This window comes from Enhydra lutris, unplaced genomic scaffold (genome assembly GCF_002288905.1).
Source record: "Enhydra lutris kenyoni isolate GAN:26980312 unplaced genomic scaffold, ASM228890v2 scaffoldscaffold32, whole genome shotgun sequence".
Taxonomy (NCBI): domain Eukaryota; kingdom Metazoa; phylum Chordata; class Mammalia; order Carnivora; family Mustelidae; genus Enhydra; species Enhydra lutris.
This window is the reverse complement of record NW_019154116.1, coordinates 81531-96927: the sequence shown is the minus strand read 5'-3', so window position 1 is coordinate 96927 and position 15397 is coordinate 81531. Positions and strand designations below refer to the sequence as shown.

Sequence of the window (15397 nt, the reverse complement as noted above, 5' to 3'; positions counted from 1 at the left end):
ATGGCTAGAAATGTCTGCGGAAATGACTGCTGGCCCAGTGACAGGGACCCTCTCCGGGCAACTGGCAGAAGGCCTGGGTTTTCACGGAAGACTGGGTTAGTTTAACGCTCTTGACTCTGGGCCCCGGCACCTGAGCAGGACGTGTTCCCTCTCTGCTGTGCTGTGGGGTCCCACTACCAGACCCTGGGTTGACAGGTCCCTGGCTGTGAAAGGTGGAAGGGGGACCTGTCCCGGGGACAAAGGCAGGTCGCCTTCCTAAACCTGCTTGTTCCAGACTGAGGATGCCCACGGCGGAGCACGGGGCTCCCAGCAAGCGGAAGGCCCCCATCCCTGTGGTCTGCGCCTCTAAAACTTTCAGGAGGAGCTGGGGGGCTGGGAGAGTGCTTCCTCCCAGGGCCTTCCGAGGGATTCCAAACCCCAGGAAAAGCCACCCAGGGACTCCCCAATGAACCCCTCCTGTTCCACCTCAAGTTTCCACCCCAAACAAGCTGCACCGTAACCACCTGGAACCTGAAACATGAAGGTGTGCTTCAGGGGAGTATGGTCTCTGTATGAGGAGGAAACGTGTCCACCACCAAACGAGCAAAGAAAGCTCGGACGACGCCCTACCGGCAGCCCGCCCAGCTCACTATACAGACGGCCCAACGGCCCAAGGGCCAGGCTGGGATTCCAGCTGCCTGCACTCCCCGTCATTAGGGCTGGGCACAGTTCCTGCCCACTTTTCCACCCCAACAGTCAATAAAATATATCTCTTTACACATATCTTCTTACAGATTAAACAAATTCATACAGACATCTCCATTCGGGCAACACACACACTTCTCACCTCAGGGCTGAGAGACATTTTATTTTAAAGTTTTTAAATTACTTTAAATTACTTCTTCATATCCCAGGTGTGACTTGCTTATTGTGATTGTCTATAAACGGGCCTCAAACGAGAGCTGGTTGTTCAGCCACAGAGCGGGTGAGCCCGGTGCCCCAAGCCACGGAAAAGGAAGCAGTTTGCAGGGAGCCTGCCGAAGGCGGCGGGGCCAGCAGTGTCTCGTCTGAGCTCACACGAGAGTGTACTGCCTGGACCGGACACAGTGCAGCTGGAGGGAAGTTTGTGGGTTTTCTACTTGGTGCAAGGCTTTGACTCTCTGGCACCACAGGGACCACCAGGCCCAAGGGCTGGAGGGGGGCGCACCTCACCTTCCTGCTCGCCTCCTTCCGTCCTCCTCGGAGGGGTGGGTCCTGGAGGGAGAGGACAGACTCCAGTTCCGAGTGACCAGGGGGCTCTCGGCATGTGGCCTTGGTGGGGGCTTCTTCTCAGAGGCCACGGTGCTGGTCACCTCTAGGCCCCCGATGAAGACCCCGGTGTGGCCTGGCCAGGGGCCGTACCTGGGCCCGCTGTCAAGCTGTGCCATCTCAAAGCTTCGTGTTTTCCTCATCATTTTCTTCAGGGGCTGTTTCCTGGGGTGGGTGGTGGGTGTCTGGATGGGCTCGGAGGAGCAGGGGGTGCTGTCCTGTGGGGAAGGCATGGCTGGGGCCAGGGGCTCGGTCTCCTGCCTGCACGGAGGGGCTCGTCTAGGGACGCCAGACAGCAGCTGAGCCTGCTGCCCAGTGCGGCTGTCTGGGTCAGGGGGTGGGGCCCGGGACAGCTCACGGTGCCTCCTCTCAGCTTCCGGGGCCAGCTCAGGCTCCAGGGCTCTCTGGTCTAGGGGCGGAGTGCCAGGGTCTGGGCCAACCCCAGACAGGGCCTCTTGGAAGCAGAGTTGGGTCTGCAGCTCTAAGGGGTGCTGCTGCCGCATCACCCGTGGGCCACCCAGGGCCACCGCCGCCGTGCTGGCCTCGGGGAAGCTCTGCATCGTCAGCTCTGCGGCCTCCTGGGGACAGCTCTGCACACATTCCATGCCTGGCTCTGGGCCCCGGAGCTCCAGGCGCTCATGGCTCCACTGCCTCCACTCATCCACCTGCATGGCAAAGGACGGTGCCCGTCAGGGCTGTGGAGGGCTGTCACGGCCACCGCGGCCTTGGCACCCCATCCCCCCTCATGCAGCCACGCCGCGGCTTGAGTAGACTGGGTCACGTCCCTCCTGCTCTCTAGCTGCCCCGCATCAAGGACCAGGGTGAGCCAGGTGGCCAGAGCAAGAGGAGGACCCCTCCGCCCACAGGGGCAGCAGCCAGCCAGACTCGCACTGAGGGCAGCGAGATGAGGTTGCGCCTGAGCCCAGTGAGGTCTGACTCCCCACGGCACCCAAGAACAGGAGGTGGGGCTGTCCCAGGGCCGTGGGATGGATGCCAGGCTGTGAGGACAGGTCCCACCCCTGCTCTGGTCTTCCCCAACCCCCTGGGTCCCATCAGGAGGAGCTGTGCTGCTGGGGGCTCCAGGGTACAGACAATTCTGGGGTGCTGGTGAGTTTGCAAGCGTGTGCCATATTGACTGTCCTGGGGTCTGACCACGAGTGGACTCTTAGAGCTGAGCTGGTAAACACAGGAAAGTTCATGTGTTCCTTTTGCTTGTCCGTTTGGGACAATGAGTACATTCCTCACACGGTGGCTGGGAGCCCAGGGCACGGTGTCGGGGGTGCTGGCCAGCTGTCCCAGGGCTCAGCTCCCTCGGGCCCGCGGGGACCTGGCTCCCTAAATGTCCACAGCACATGAAGGTCTCTGGAGGCCATTCCACAGGGTCTCTCACTGCCTCGTGGAAGTCAGACGGCTGAGCCCCCTGGCCAGCGCTCCCTCCCTCCACTCAGCTTGGCGGCCATGGTGCTCAGGCACCGTCTGAAGTCCCAGATCGTGTCCTCTGGACCCTGGGAGCTGCTCTCCTCCATCAGCTGACAAGACTGCTGCAGTCCAAGGAGCAAAGGGCTGACACAAGCCTGGCACCTGCTCTGTTTCTCTGTGTGAGTCTTCCCGTGTGGACACGCCGTCACCTGTCGTGGAAGGTCTGGGACCCCACCCTTGCTGCCGCATGTTCTCAAGACACAGCAGCTCCAAGGGGCCAGGAACTTCTCTCCTCTTTCCAACCACGACATGATCTACATCGGAAAGGAAGGCTTTAATAATTTTCAAACGTGTGAAGGAGTCTGGCTCTATGCTCGTGGGGACAAAGGAAGCCGCAGACACTGCTGAGGGGCCGGCTCAGCTGGTTGCCACAGCCCGCACAGTTGCCTGAGCCCAGCAAGCCGTGGCTGGCAAACAGCCTGACGGCCACACCGCCTAGAGGTTTTCACCGCCGTCTCTACCGTCAGGCCACTTTCAGCCTGTGGCGTCTCTGGGGCTCAAGTGCACAAGTGGACAGGCTGTGCGCAGAACTTTCCGTTTTGAAACTTGTTACTACACTGAACGTACCCAGACGTCTTTTCTGGAGGAGGCACTAGGGTACCTGGGGGCTGTCTGGGAGAGCGGGAGGGGCCAGCGGCAGCCCCCGCCTGCACCACACGGGGGGACGGCAGTCCTTCACGGCGCACGCGTCGGGGGTTAAGACGTCACGCCCGCGCGTGTTCCTGTGGGCTAGTGATGCCAGCGACGCTGGTCGTGAGGGGCCCAGGGAGAGGTTTCCAGCGGTGCGGCGATGGGCCTGGAGCTATGGCTGCAGAGCTGTGCTGGGTGGTCCCACGCTCAGGCAGAGGGGAGCTGAGCACACGCTCTCCGTGGACGGGGCCACGGAGGAGAACGTCGCGTCTGGGTTTTCACAAACACCAGCAGCCTGAGAGCAGAAGAGCAGGAGCCGGTCAAGGAGCAGAGATCCTCAGACGCGCAGCCCCTCTTCCAACCTCCGGGAAAAGTCCTGGTTGGCTTCAAGAGTGAATGGAAAAATCCCAACCGTACAAGCCTTAGGACGGACTACCTCAGTTGTTCTGAACCCTTCAGGTAGGAAAGGTCATTTCCATCATAGCAAAGGGCGGTGACACACTGGGGCAAGTATCTGTCGCATGACCAGAGTGTCCGCGTGAGTCGTGCCTGTAAGCGTGAAGCTTCGAGCTGGGGAAGCGGCTGCTGGGTTTTTGTAGAGAAGAAAATAACCCACAGAGAGAGGAAGAAGGTCGACTGTGGCATAAAAATCCCAGTGCAGGGATGAGGGACTTGTTTTCACATCGGTGCGGAAGGGACACTGCCGAGGCGGCTGAACCAGGCAGGCCCATCTGGCAAATGTGTCAAAACCTCGAAGACGGCAGGCCCCCACCCCAGCCACCCCAAGTCTAGGCGCCTGTCCAAAGCAAACAATCAGAAAGTGTGAACGATGCAGGCGCAGTGATGTGTACAAGGGTGGGCGACGGGAGAGCCAGGGACCTGGGCTGGAACCGAACAAGCGCGCCGAGGTCCAGGCCTCCACACGGCCCTGCGCGTGCTGGCCGTCCTGGGACTCAGCCTTGGGATGCCCTGGCTGTGGCCATCCCCCACCCTGACTGCCCCAAGGGACATACAGGCCTCCAGAGAAGGCCTCCAGCCACACTTGACCTTGCTCTACACTGTCCGCTGGCTGTGCCGGGGCTCCTGCTTCACTCACTCATATGGGAACAGTGACTGGTAAAAGCACAAGGATTTAACTAGAAATACGTGCAAGCTTTTGAGAAGTTCTTCCATGCATATGTTCCCAGAGGAAAGTGGACGATAACGTAGCACATGGTGACAGTCGTTATTTCAGGAGCAGAGTCTCAAAATGTTCTCCTCTCCCGGCTTCTCTGACCGGGGCGCTTACCTGGCCTTGCCGCTCCTGGAGTGCCTTCACTCCCTGCAGCCTCTCCAGCTCCTGCAGACACCTGTTGGAGGCGAGGACAAGCCGATGTGCCTCTTCGTCCACTTGGTTGTATAGCTTGGAGGCGGCCTCGACGGCATCCCTGGGAAAGAAAGTGTCAGAAAGCCAAGTTGTTCAGAGACACACGTTGTTGGCGACAACCTAGCGAAGAAAGCACAGCTGCGCTCTTGGCCTCCCTTCCGTAGGACACAGATGGCACGCTCCAAGGAGGGCCACAGCCAGAGCAGGAACAGGATGTGCTGGGAGTGACAGGTGCAGGGGTGTGGCGAAAAGTGAGTGGGCGGGCGTGGCTCCCCAGGACAGAAATAGACAAAGAAGCTTTCCACCGGGACCTCTGCTGAATTCCGTGGTGATGAGTTTTGCCTTCCACTTGAGCAGTCCCAGGAAGCTGCTCCTTTTGTTTGGAAGATACAAATGTCCATAGGCTCCCGTTCAAAGTGCGCCCGTTAGCAAGAACAGAGGTTTGGACCCTGGGCAAGGCTGCAGGTGACAGGAACAGATTACTCTGGACGGGCGGCCCCGGCATGGCACTCACCGGCAGTCTTGGCTGGTGCCCAGCTGCTCCGTCCTCAGCCGCGCCAGCACGGCGCCACCCTCTAGTCGGAGGGCCACCAGGAGGGCATCTTCTAGCACACACTTCATCATCGCTTTGTGCTTGCCAATTAGGTCTGTGACCTCCTACATGGGGTGGGAGAAGCGTGCCTAGAACCCTGTCCTCCACGGGGAGCGCCAGGTGTGACCTGCGTTCCTGGGTCTATCAACAAGCTGAAAGTTGGGCGGGATGGTGGAACGCACACTGGACCCCCACCCAGCAGGGAGGTCGTGAGTCCCAGAGGTGCTCACCCGAGGGGCAGGCAAGACTAAGGAGAGGAGAAAGGAGGGAAGTGGGAAACTTGGCGCAGGAGGAGAGCCTGGCATTTGGACAGGTTTGTGTGGACCTTGCCCACATGCCCTGTACCCTGAGGTGTCTCCAGCCCAGGTCTCTAGGCTGCTGATTATCCTCCAGCCAGTCCGCCTCGGTGTCCCAGTGGTACATACTCAGGCCTCAGTGGTACACCAGCACACGCGGTGGCTGTGTGGGGATTTCTTATTCGGGCATGGGGGGATTTTTTTGTTTTTTTTTTGGTGACAGAAAGAAGTGGTCTTTTGGAAGTCCTTTGCAAATTGAAAGGAATTTACAAGTTTAAAAAGGCTTGAAAATCCCTGCTCTGGATAATAGATTTGGCTAAACCTTGATGGTCCCACCCACCTGCTTGTGAAATAAAATAAAATCCAGGAGAACTTACCTGTGCTGTGCTCAGGGTCCGGGGGGTATTCAGGGAGAGGACTGAATTCTGTAGGAAAACAATGGCATCCTTGCAATTTGTGGTGAAAGGCTCCAGCTTCTATTGTGGTGGGAGAAGCAGGAGAGGACAGACACAGTGTTAGTGTCCACAGAAGCACTGGGGGCAGCACCCGCCCTGCCCCTTGTGGGACTTCCAAGCCCGCCACAGTGTGACTCTCCACAGCCCGTGAGTGCAGCGTGGTGGGCACAACACATGGGGTAGGGCCACCTGTTTCAGGTGTGAGTGAAAACATCTGCATGAGGAGAAGTCCCAGGACACTGGCAGGTGCTGTGGCTGTGACCTTACCCTACGGAAGCAGATCCAGGCACTGTGGCTGTAGGGAAAGGAGCCATCAAGGTCTGCGGTCAGCTGCGAGCTGTCAACCAGCTTGTGCAAGGCCTTCAGGGAGCCCACTACCTCACACTGCCAAGGAGAAGCAGTCACTGGTTATGGCCACAGCTGCATTGATCAGAAGGACCACTGTGATAGCTCACTCCGGGGAAGACTACCACCGACAGGATTGAGAGGCAGGTTTAGGGTCCAGTGACCCTGCTTTGCTGGTGGCATTAATGGGCTGAATGTAGTTGGGTCCAGGAATGAAGGTACGGAGGGGTGAAAGGAAAAGGTAGCAAAGAGAAATGACAGAAACATTCCAAATAAGACCCCCCGCCAAAAGGGAAAACTTGAAAAGTAAGAGAAGGCAAGATGATGGGGGGGAAGGGAAGGAGAAGAATGAATGAAGCGACTCTGAGATGGCAGAACTGGTCCTTCCCAGACAACCTGAGATGCTGCAGAGTGGCAAACAAGGTCCGATTCACTGAGGAGGGCTGCTGAAAGATGGATGAAGGGAGCGGCAGGGGGTGAACTCTCCATTTGCATGGCTTTGGCCTGAAGGCAGGATGCCAACATGGGAGACTGGATTGACTGAGGCTCTGACAGAAACAGGCATCTTTCTGGCCTGAAGAACCAGAAAACAGAGCTGGGTTGGAATGCAGACATTAAATCCTACAAGGGAGAAAGGGAGCTCCAGTTATGTGTAAACTGTGCCCAGGACTCCCACTGACCATGAACCATGTATACACAAGAAGACTCTGGGTAGCTAAAGGCAAAAAGAACTGAACTAGACCTACACAGGGGACAGTTTTCAGTTTGAGTCCAACCAAGTTACATGCATTTCAAAACAGTCTGCCATGGACGTCTATGACAGAATCCACAGTCAGCAAGTTCAACATTATTCGACAGAATGTTCACATGTCCAGAATACAATCCAAAATTACCAGACATGTGAGGAATCAGGAACATGTGATGCATTCTCAAGGGACATGACAGTCAACAGAGGTCAACCCAGAAAAGAGCTGGATGTTGGAATTATTAGACAAGGACTTTAAAGTAGTGGTCATAACTATGCTCGATGATGTAAAGGAAAAATGCTTGCAATTATTGAGAGAATAGGAAATCTTAGCAGAGACAGAGAAAATATGTTTAAACCCACTGGATGTTTATAGCTGAAAAATATAATATCTGAACTAAACAATGTCACTAGAAGGGCTTCATAGCTTAATGGAAATGAATAGAGCATGGAGTTAGTAACCCTGAAGATAGAGTGCTAGAAACAATCCGATCTGAAGAAGAGGGAGAAAATAAGTGGGAAAAAAAGTGCTTCTCAAAGACCTCTGGGGCAAGATCACTTGGGGAGGAGTTAAGATGGCGAAGGAATGGGATGACCTTATGCTTACCTCATCCCTCGAACACAGCTAGATAATTATCAAATCATTTTGAAAACCCAGGATATCAACCTGAGGACTGAGAGAACAAACCACACAACTAGTGGGACAGACCATACTCTATTTATGTAAAATGCAGAAATAAGGAAGGAAAGAATCCTGAGAGCAGCAAGAGAAAAGAAGTCCCTAAATTACTAGGGAAGACAAATCATGTTAGCAGCAGGTCTATCCAAAGAAACCTGGCAGGCCAGGAAAAAAGTGGCATGATGTATTTCACATGCTGAGTGGGAAAAATATGCAGCCAAGAGTACTTTATCCAGCAGGGCTGTCATTCAGAATAGAAGGAGAGATAAAAAAAAAATTTCCCAGGCAAACAAAAACTAAAGGAGTTCATGACCACTAAACCAGTCCTGCAAGAAATATTAAAGGGGACTCTGAGTGGGAGGGACCAAAGGCAACAAAGACAAGAGAGGAAAGAGAAAATCTCTAGATCCGACAACTTTACAAGTAATACAATAGTTCTAAATTCATACTTACCAATAATCAATCAATAATACACTCTGAATGTAAATGGACTAAATGCTCCAACCGAAAAATGTAGGGTGTCAGAATGGATTAAAAAAAAAAAAAAACAAACCACAAACAAGACCTATCTATATGTTGTCTAGAAGAGACTCATTTTAGGCCTAAAGACATCTCCAGATTGAAAGTGAGGGGGTGGAGAATCATCTAGCACGCTAATGGACATCAAAAAAAAAAAAAAAAAAGCCAGAGTAGCCAGACTTAAATCGGACAAACTAGATTTTGAACTAGAGACTATAACACAAGATGAAGAAGGGTGCTGTATCTTAATAAAGGGGACAATGCAAGATCAGAAGACCCAACACTGTAAATATTTATACCCCCAACTTGGAAGCAGCTAAACATATACAATAATTAACAACAAACATAAAGGAACTCATTGATAATGACCCAATAATAGTAGGGGGACTTTAGCAGCCCACTGACAGCAACGGACAGCTCATCTAAGCAGAAATCAACAAGGAACAACAAATGGCTTGAATGACACACGGGAGCAGATGGGCTTAAGAGATATATTTAGAACATTTCATCCTCAAGCAGCAGAATGCACATACTTTTTAGGTACACATGGGATATTCTCCAGAAAAGATCACATACTGGGTCACAAATCAGTCCTCAACAAGTACCAAAAGATCGATATCACACTATGTGTATTTTCTGACCACAACATTATGAAACTTGAAGTCAATCACGAGAAAAAGTCTGGAAAGACCACAGATACATGGAGGTTAAAGAACATTCTACTAAGCAATGAATGGGTAAACTAGGAAATCAAAGAAGAAATTAAAAAATACATGGAAACAAATGAAAATGAAATCATGATAGTCCAAAACCTTTGGGATGCAGCAAAAGTGGTTCTAAGAGGGAAGCATATAGCTATGCAGGCCTCCTCAAGAAGCAAAAAATATCTCAAATATATGACCTAAGCTTACACCTGAAAAAGCTAGAAAAGGAACAACAAACGAAGCCTAAAGCCAGCGGAGAATGGCAATGATAAAGACACAGGCAAAAATAAATGATACAGAAACAAACCAAACAGTGAAACAGATCAAGGAAACCAGGAGCTGGTTCTTTGGAAAAAAAAATCAATAAAATTGATAAATCCCTAGTCAGACTCATAAAAAGAGAGAGAAAAAGGAACCCAAAAAATAAAAGCACAAACGAGAGAGGAAAAATAACAACAAACCACACAAAACCACAAACAATTATAAGAGAATATTATGAAAAAACTATATGGTAACAAATTAACAACCTAGAAGAAATGGATAAATTCTTAAAAACCTACCAAACCTACCAAAACTGAAACAGGAAGAAATAGAAAATTTGAACAGACCCATAACCAGCAAAGAAATTGAACCAGTAACAAAAATCTCCCAACAAACAAAAGTCCAGGACCAGATGGCTACACAGGTGAATTCTACAGGCATTTAAAGAAGAGTTAATACCTATTCTTTCCAAACTATTTCAAAAATTAAAAAAGGGCAGAAAACTTCCAAATCCATTCCGAGAGGCCAGTATTACCCTGATACCAAAACCAGATATAGCCCCACTAAAAAAGAGAACTACAGGCCAATATCCCTGATGAACATGGATGTAATAATTCTTAAAAAAATACTAGCAAACTGAACCCAACAATACATTAAAAAAATCATTCACCACGATCAAGTGGGATTTATTCAATATAAAGAATGGTTCATTATTTGCAAATAAATCAGCGTGAGATAGCACATCAATAAGAGAAAGGATAAGAACTATGTGATAATAGAAGCAGAAAAAGCATCTGACAAAGTACAACATCCATTCATGATAAATTTTTCCACAAAGTAGGTTTAGAGGGAACACACCTCAATATAATAAAGGCCATATATGAGAAACCCACAGTTAACATCATCCTCAATGGGGAAGAACTGAGAGCTTTTCCTCTACAGTGAGGAAGAAGACAGGGATGTCCTGTCTCGCCACTGTAATTCAACATCATCTGGAAGTCCTAGCCACGGCAGTCAGACAACAGAAAGTGATGAAAGGCATCCAAATCAGCAAGGAAGGAGTCAAACTCTCACTATTTGCAGATGACATGATACTCTATACAGAAAACCCAAAAGACTCCATCAAAGAACTGCTAGAACTGATAGACAAGTTCAGTAAAGTCACAGGATACAAAATCAATGTACTGAAATCTTGTATTTCTATACATAAATAATGAAGTAGCAGAAGGAGAAATTAAGGAATCAATCCCATTCACAATTGCATCGAAAGTAATAAGACACTTAAGGATAAACTTAACCAAGGAGGTAAAAGACCTGTACTCTGAAAACTATAAAACATGGATGAAAGAAATTAAAGATGACACAAAGAAATGGAAAGACATTCTATGCTCATGGATTGGAAAAACAAATCCAACAGGAGATTGAAGAGAAGAAGAGCAGCAATTCTAGAAACAGAAAGTCGACCACTTTTGGGAAGGCAGGACGGGTGGAGAAGTGAATCCAAAGCCACAGGAGGATAGACCGCATGGGGAAGGCCTGGCTCCCGGCAAGCAGTGGAGCAATGGATCACAAAATCAGAACCTTTAAAAGTCTGCTCCGCTGAGGGACATCGCTCCAGATGCTAGCCGGAGTGAAGCCCACACGGGGACAGCATGGTCTCTGGTCCCACGGGGTCACAGAAGGATCAGGGGTGTTTGAGTGTGGCATGGTGACAGGTATCAGAGCAGGGAAGCCGGCTACAGAGACAGAGCTGAGGAGTGAGCTCTCAGCTCGGGGTTACCTTAAACTGTAATCTGAGGCACAGTCAGGCCAATGCTCTTTGAGCAGGAACCCCGCAAGTGGCAGATCCAGGGAGACCCCCTTGGAAGAGTGGCAGGGATCTGCTGGGCTTGGAGATTCCAGGCGGGGCTGTGAGCCAGAGACAGAGATGCTTGGTCACAGGCCGGGTGAGCTCAGCACGAATCTGGAGGCCAGGGAGACAGGAGAGATTGACAGCTTTTCTCCGAGGGTGCAATGAGGAGTGGGGCCCCGAGCTCTCGGCTCCTCCAGGCCAGAGCTTGGGAGGCCACCATCTTCATTCCCGTCCTCCGGAACTCTATGGAAAGCGCTCAGGGAACAAAAGCTCCTGAAAGTGAACCCAAGCAGATTACTTAGCCTGGCCCCTGGTAAGGAGGTACAATTCCGCCTCAGGCAAAGACACCTGAGAATCACTACAACAGGCCCCTCCCCAGAAGATCAACAAGAAATCCAGCCAAGACCAAGTTCAACAGGAGAACAGAGGAATTCCAGAGGAGGAGAAGGCAAAGCATGGAATTCATGGCTTTCTCCCCATGATTCTTTAGTCTTGCAAAGTTAATTTGTTTTATTTTTATTTTTTTCTTATTCTAATTTTTTAAACTTTTACTCTTTCCTCTTTTAATGCTTTTTAACTAGTTTATCTTAACAATACCTTTCATTAAAAAAATCTTTTAGAACTTTCATTATTAGAGTCATATTTTATCCTTCATTGTATCTAACTATTTTTTGTATACACATAGGGATTTTTCTTCTAAAAAATTTTGGGATACAACTTCTAATAGATCAAAATATACCCTAAATCTAGCACAGGGCTTTGTTCTAGTCTCCAGCCTGAGCAAATTCTCTCCACTTTCTTTTTCTTTCTTTTCCCAACCAACTTATCAACTCCTTTTTAAGAATTTTTTTAAAATTTTCATCTTTACAGCCATATTCCATCCCTTCATTGTGTTTACCCTTATTTGTGTACACACACACACACACACACACACACACACACATATATATATATATATATATATATATATATATATATATATATACATGTATAAAGGTTTTTCTTTCTTTAAAATTTTGGGAGGTAATTTATTTTAAGAGACCAAAATACTCCCAAAATTAAGTGGGTGGCTCTGTTCTATTCACCAGTCTAATATATATATTTTCTTTTTTTTCTTGAATTTTTTGGGAACTTCTTTTTACCCCCTTTCTTTACCCCACAATTTGGGGTCTCTTCTGATTTTGTTAATACACATTTTTTTCTGGGGTCTTTGCCACCCGTTTAGTATTTTATTCTCTCCTTCATATATTCCTATCTGGATAAAATGACAAGGCGGAAAAACTCACCACAAAAAAAAGAATAAGAAGCAGTACTGAAGGCTAGGGACCTAATCAATATGGATATTGATAATATGTCAGATCTAGAGTTCAGAATGACGATTCACAAGGTGCTAGCTGGGCTTGAAAAAGGCATGGAAGGTATTAGAGAAATGCTGTTTGGAGAAATAAAAGCCCTTTCTGGAGAAATAAAAGAACTAAAATCTAACCAAGCTGAAATCAAAAAAGCTATTAATGAGGTGCAATAAAAAAATGGAGGCTCTTATTGCTAGGATAAATGAGACAGAAGAGAGAATTAGTGATATAGAAGACCAAATGATGCAGAATAAAGAAGCTGAGCAGAAGAGAGACAAACAACTATTGGACCATGAGGGGAGAATTCGAGAGGTAAGTGATACCATAAGACAAAACAACATTAGAATAATTGGGATTCCAGAAGAAGAAGAGAGAGGGGAGCAGAAAGTATATTGGAGTGGATTATTATAGAGAATTTCCCTAATATGGCAAAGGGAACAAGCATCAAAATCCAGGAGGCACAGAGAACCCCTCAAAATCAATAAGAAAAGGTCCACACCCCATCATTTAATAGTAAAACTTGCAAGTCTTAGTGACAAAGAGAAAATCCTGAAAGCAGCCCGGGAAAAGAAGTCTGTAACATACACTGGTGAAAATATTAGATTGGCAGCAGACTTATCCACAGAGACCTGGAAGGCTGAAAGAACTGGCATGATATATTCAGAGCACCAAATGAGAAAAACATGCAGCCAAGAATACTATATCCAGCTAGGCTATCATTGAAAATAGAAGGAGAGATAAAAAGCTTCCGGGACAAACAAAAACTAAAAGAATTTGTAAACACCAAACCAGCTCTACAGGAAATATTGAAAGGGGTCCTCTAAGCAAAGAGAGAGTCTAAAAGTAGTAGACCAGAAAGGAACAGAGACAACATACAGTAACAGTCACCTTACAGGCAATACAATGGCATTGAATTGATATCTCTCAATAGTTACCCCGAATGTAAATGGGCTAAATGCCTCAATCAAAAGACACAGGTTATCAGATAAAAAAACAAAACCCATCAATATGCTGTCTACAAGAAACTCATTTTAGACCCAAAGACACCTCCAGATTTAGAGTGAGGGGGTGGAAAACGATTTACCATGCTAATGGACAGCAAAAGAAAGCTGGAGTGGCAATCCTTATATCAGATACATTAGATTTTCAGACAAAGACTATAATAAGAGATGAGGAAGGACACTATATCATACTCAAGGGGTCTGTCCAACAAGAAGATCTAACAATTTTAAATAACTATGCCCCTAAGTTGGGAGCAGCCAACTATATAAACCAATAACACAATCAAAGAAACACATCGACAATAATACAATAATAGTAGGGGACTTTAACACTCCCCTCACTGAAATGGACAGATCATCCAAGCAAAAGATCAACAAGGAAATAAAGGCCTTAAATGAAACTCTGGACCAGATGGACATCACAGATCTATTCAGAACATTCCATCCCAAAGCAACAGAATACACATTCTTCTCTAGTGCCCATGGAACTCCTCCAGAATAGATCATATCCCGGGTCACAAATCAGGTCTCAACCAGTACCAAAAGACTGGGATCATTCCCTGCATATTTTCAGACCACAATGCTCTGAAGAGCATTCACAAGAGGAAATTTGGAAATAACCCAAATACATGGAGGCTAAAAAGCATCCTTCTAAAGAATGAATGGGTCAACCAGGAAACTGAAGAAGAATTGAAAAAATTCATGGAGACAAATGATAATGAAAACACAATGGTTTAAAACCTGTGGGACACCACAAAGGCGGTCCTGAGAGGAAAGTATACAGCAATACAAGCCTTTCTCAAGAAACAAGAAAGGTCTCAAATACACAACCTAACCCTATGCCTAAAGGAGCTGGAGAAAGAACAACAAAGAAAGCCTAAACCCAGCAGGAGAAGAGAGATAATAAAGATCAGAGCAGAAATCAATGAAATAGAAACAAACAAACAAAAATAGAACAAATCAATAAAACTAGGAGCTGGTTCCTTGAGAGAATTAATAAGGTTGATAAACCCCTGGCCAGACTTATCCAAAAGAAAAGAGAAAGGACCCAAATAAACAAATCATGAATGAAAGAGGAGAGATCACAACCAACACCAAAAAATACAAACAATTATAAGAACATATTATGAGCAACTATACACCAGCAAATTTGACAATCTGGAAGAAATGGATGCATTCCTAAAGACATGTAAACACCACAACTGAATCAGGAAGAAATAGAAAACCAGTAAGGAGATTGAAACAGTCATCAAAAATCTGCCAACAAACAAGAGCCCAGGGGCAGACACCTTCCCAGGGGAATTCTACCAAACATTTAAAGAAGAATTAATTCCTATTCTCCTGAAACTGTTCCAAAAAATAGAAATGGAAGGAAAACTTCCAAATTCATTTGATGAGGCAGCATTATCTTGATCCCAAAACCAAACAAAGATCCCATCAAAAAAGACAATTACAGACCAATACCCTTGATGAACACAGATGCAAAAATTCTCACCAAAATACTAGCCAATAGGATCCAACAGTACTTTAAAAGGATTATTCACCACGACCAAGTGGGATTTATTCCAGGGCTGCAAGTTTGGTTCAACAACCGCAAATCAATCAATGTGACACAAAACATTAATAAAAGAAAGAACAAGAAGCATATGATACTCTCAATAGATGCTGAAAAACCATTTGACAAAGTACAGCACCCTTTCTTTTTTTTTTTTTATAAAATCTTTTTTTTTAAGATTTTATTTATTTATTTGCCAGAGAGAGATCACAAGTAGGCAGAGAGGCAGGCAGAGAGAGAGGAAGGGAAGCAGGCTCCCCGCTGAGCAGAGAGCCCGAT

General features: G+C 47.7%; 1 protein-coding gene across 1 annotated transcript in view; it reads right to left on the bottom strand.

Annotated features, from left to right (window-relative positions):
* The window catches only part of LOC111153403 (pleckstrin homology and RhoGEF domain containing G4B), an 80215-nt gene that overhangs the window by 11068 nt on the left and 53750 nt on the right, over nucleotides 1–15397 (bottom strand). The window contains exons 9-13 of the mRNA XM_022512419.1: nucleotides 6373–6489; nucleotides 6028–6126; nucleotides 5277–5419; nucleotides 4685–4823; nucleotides 1192–1952 (exon numbers count right to left, since the gene is read on the bottom strand). Coding sequence (XP_022368127.1) covers nucleotides 1192–1952; nucleotides 4685–4823; nucleotides 5277–5419; nucleotides 6028–6126; nucleotides 6373–6489 — 1259 coding nt within the window. The remainder of the gene's footprint in view (nucleotides 1–1191; nucleotides 1953–4684; nucleotides 4824–5276; nucleotides 5420–6027; nucleotides 6127–6372; nucleotides 6490–15397) is intronic.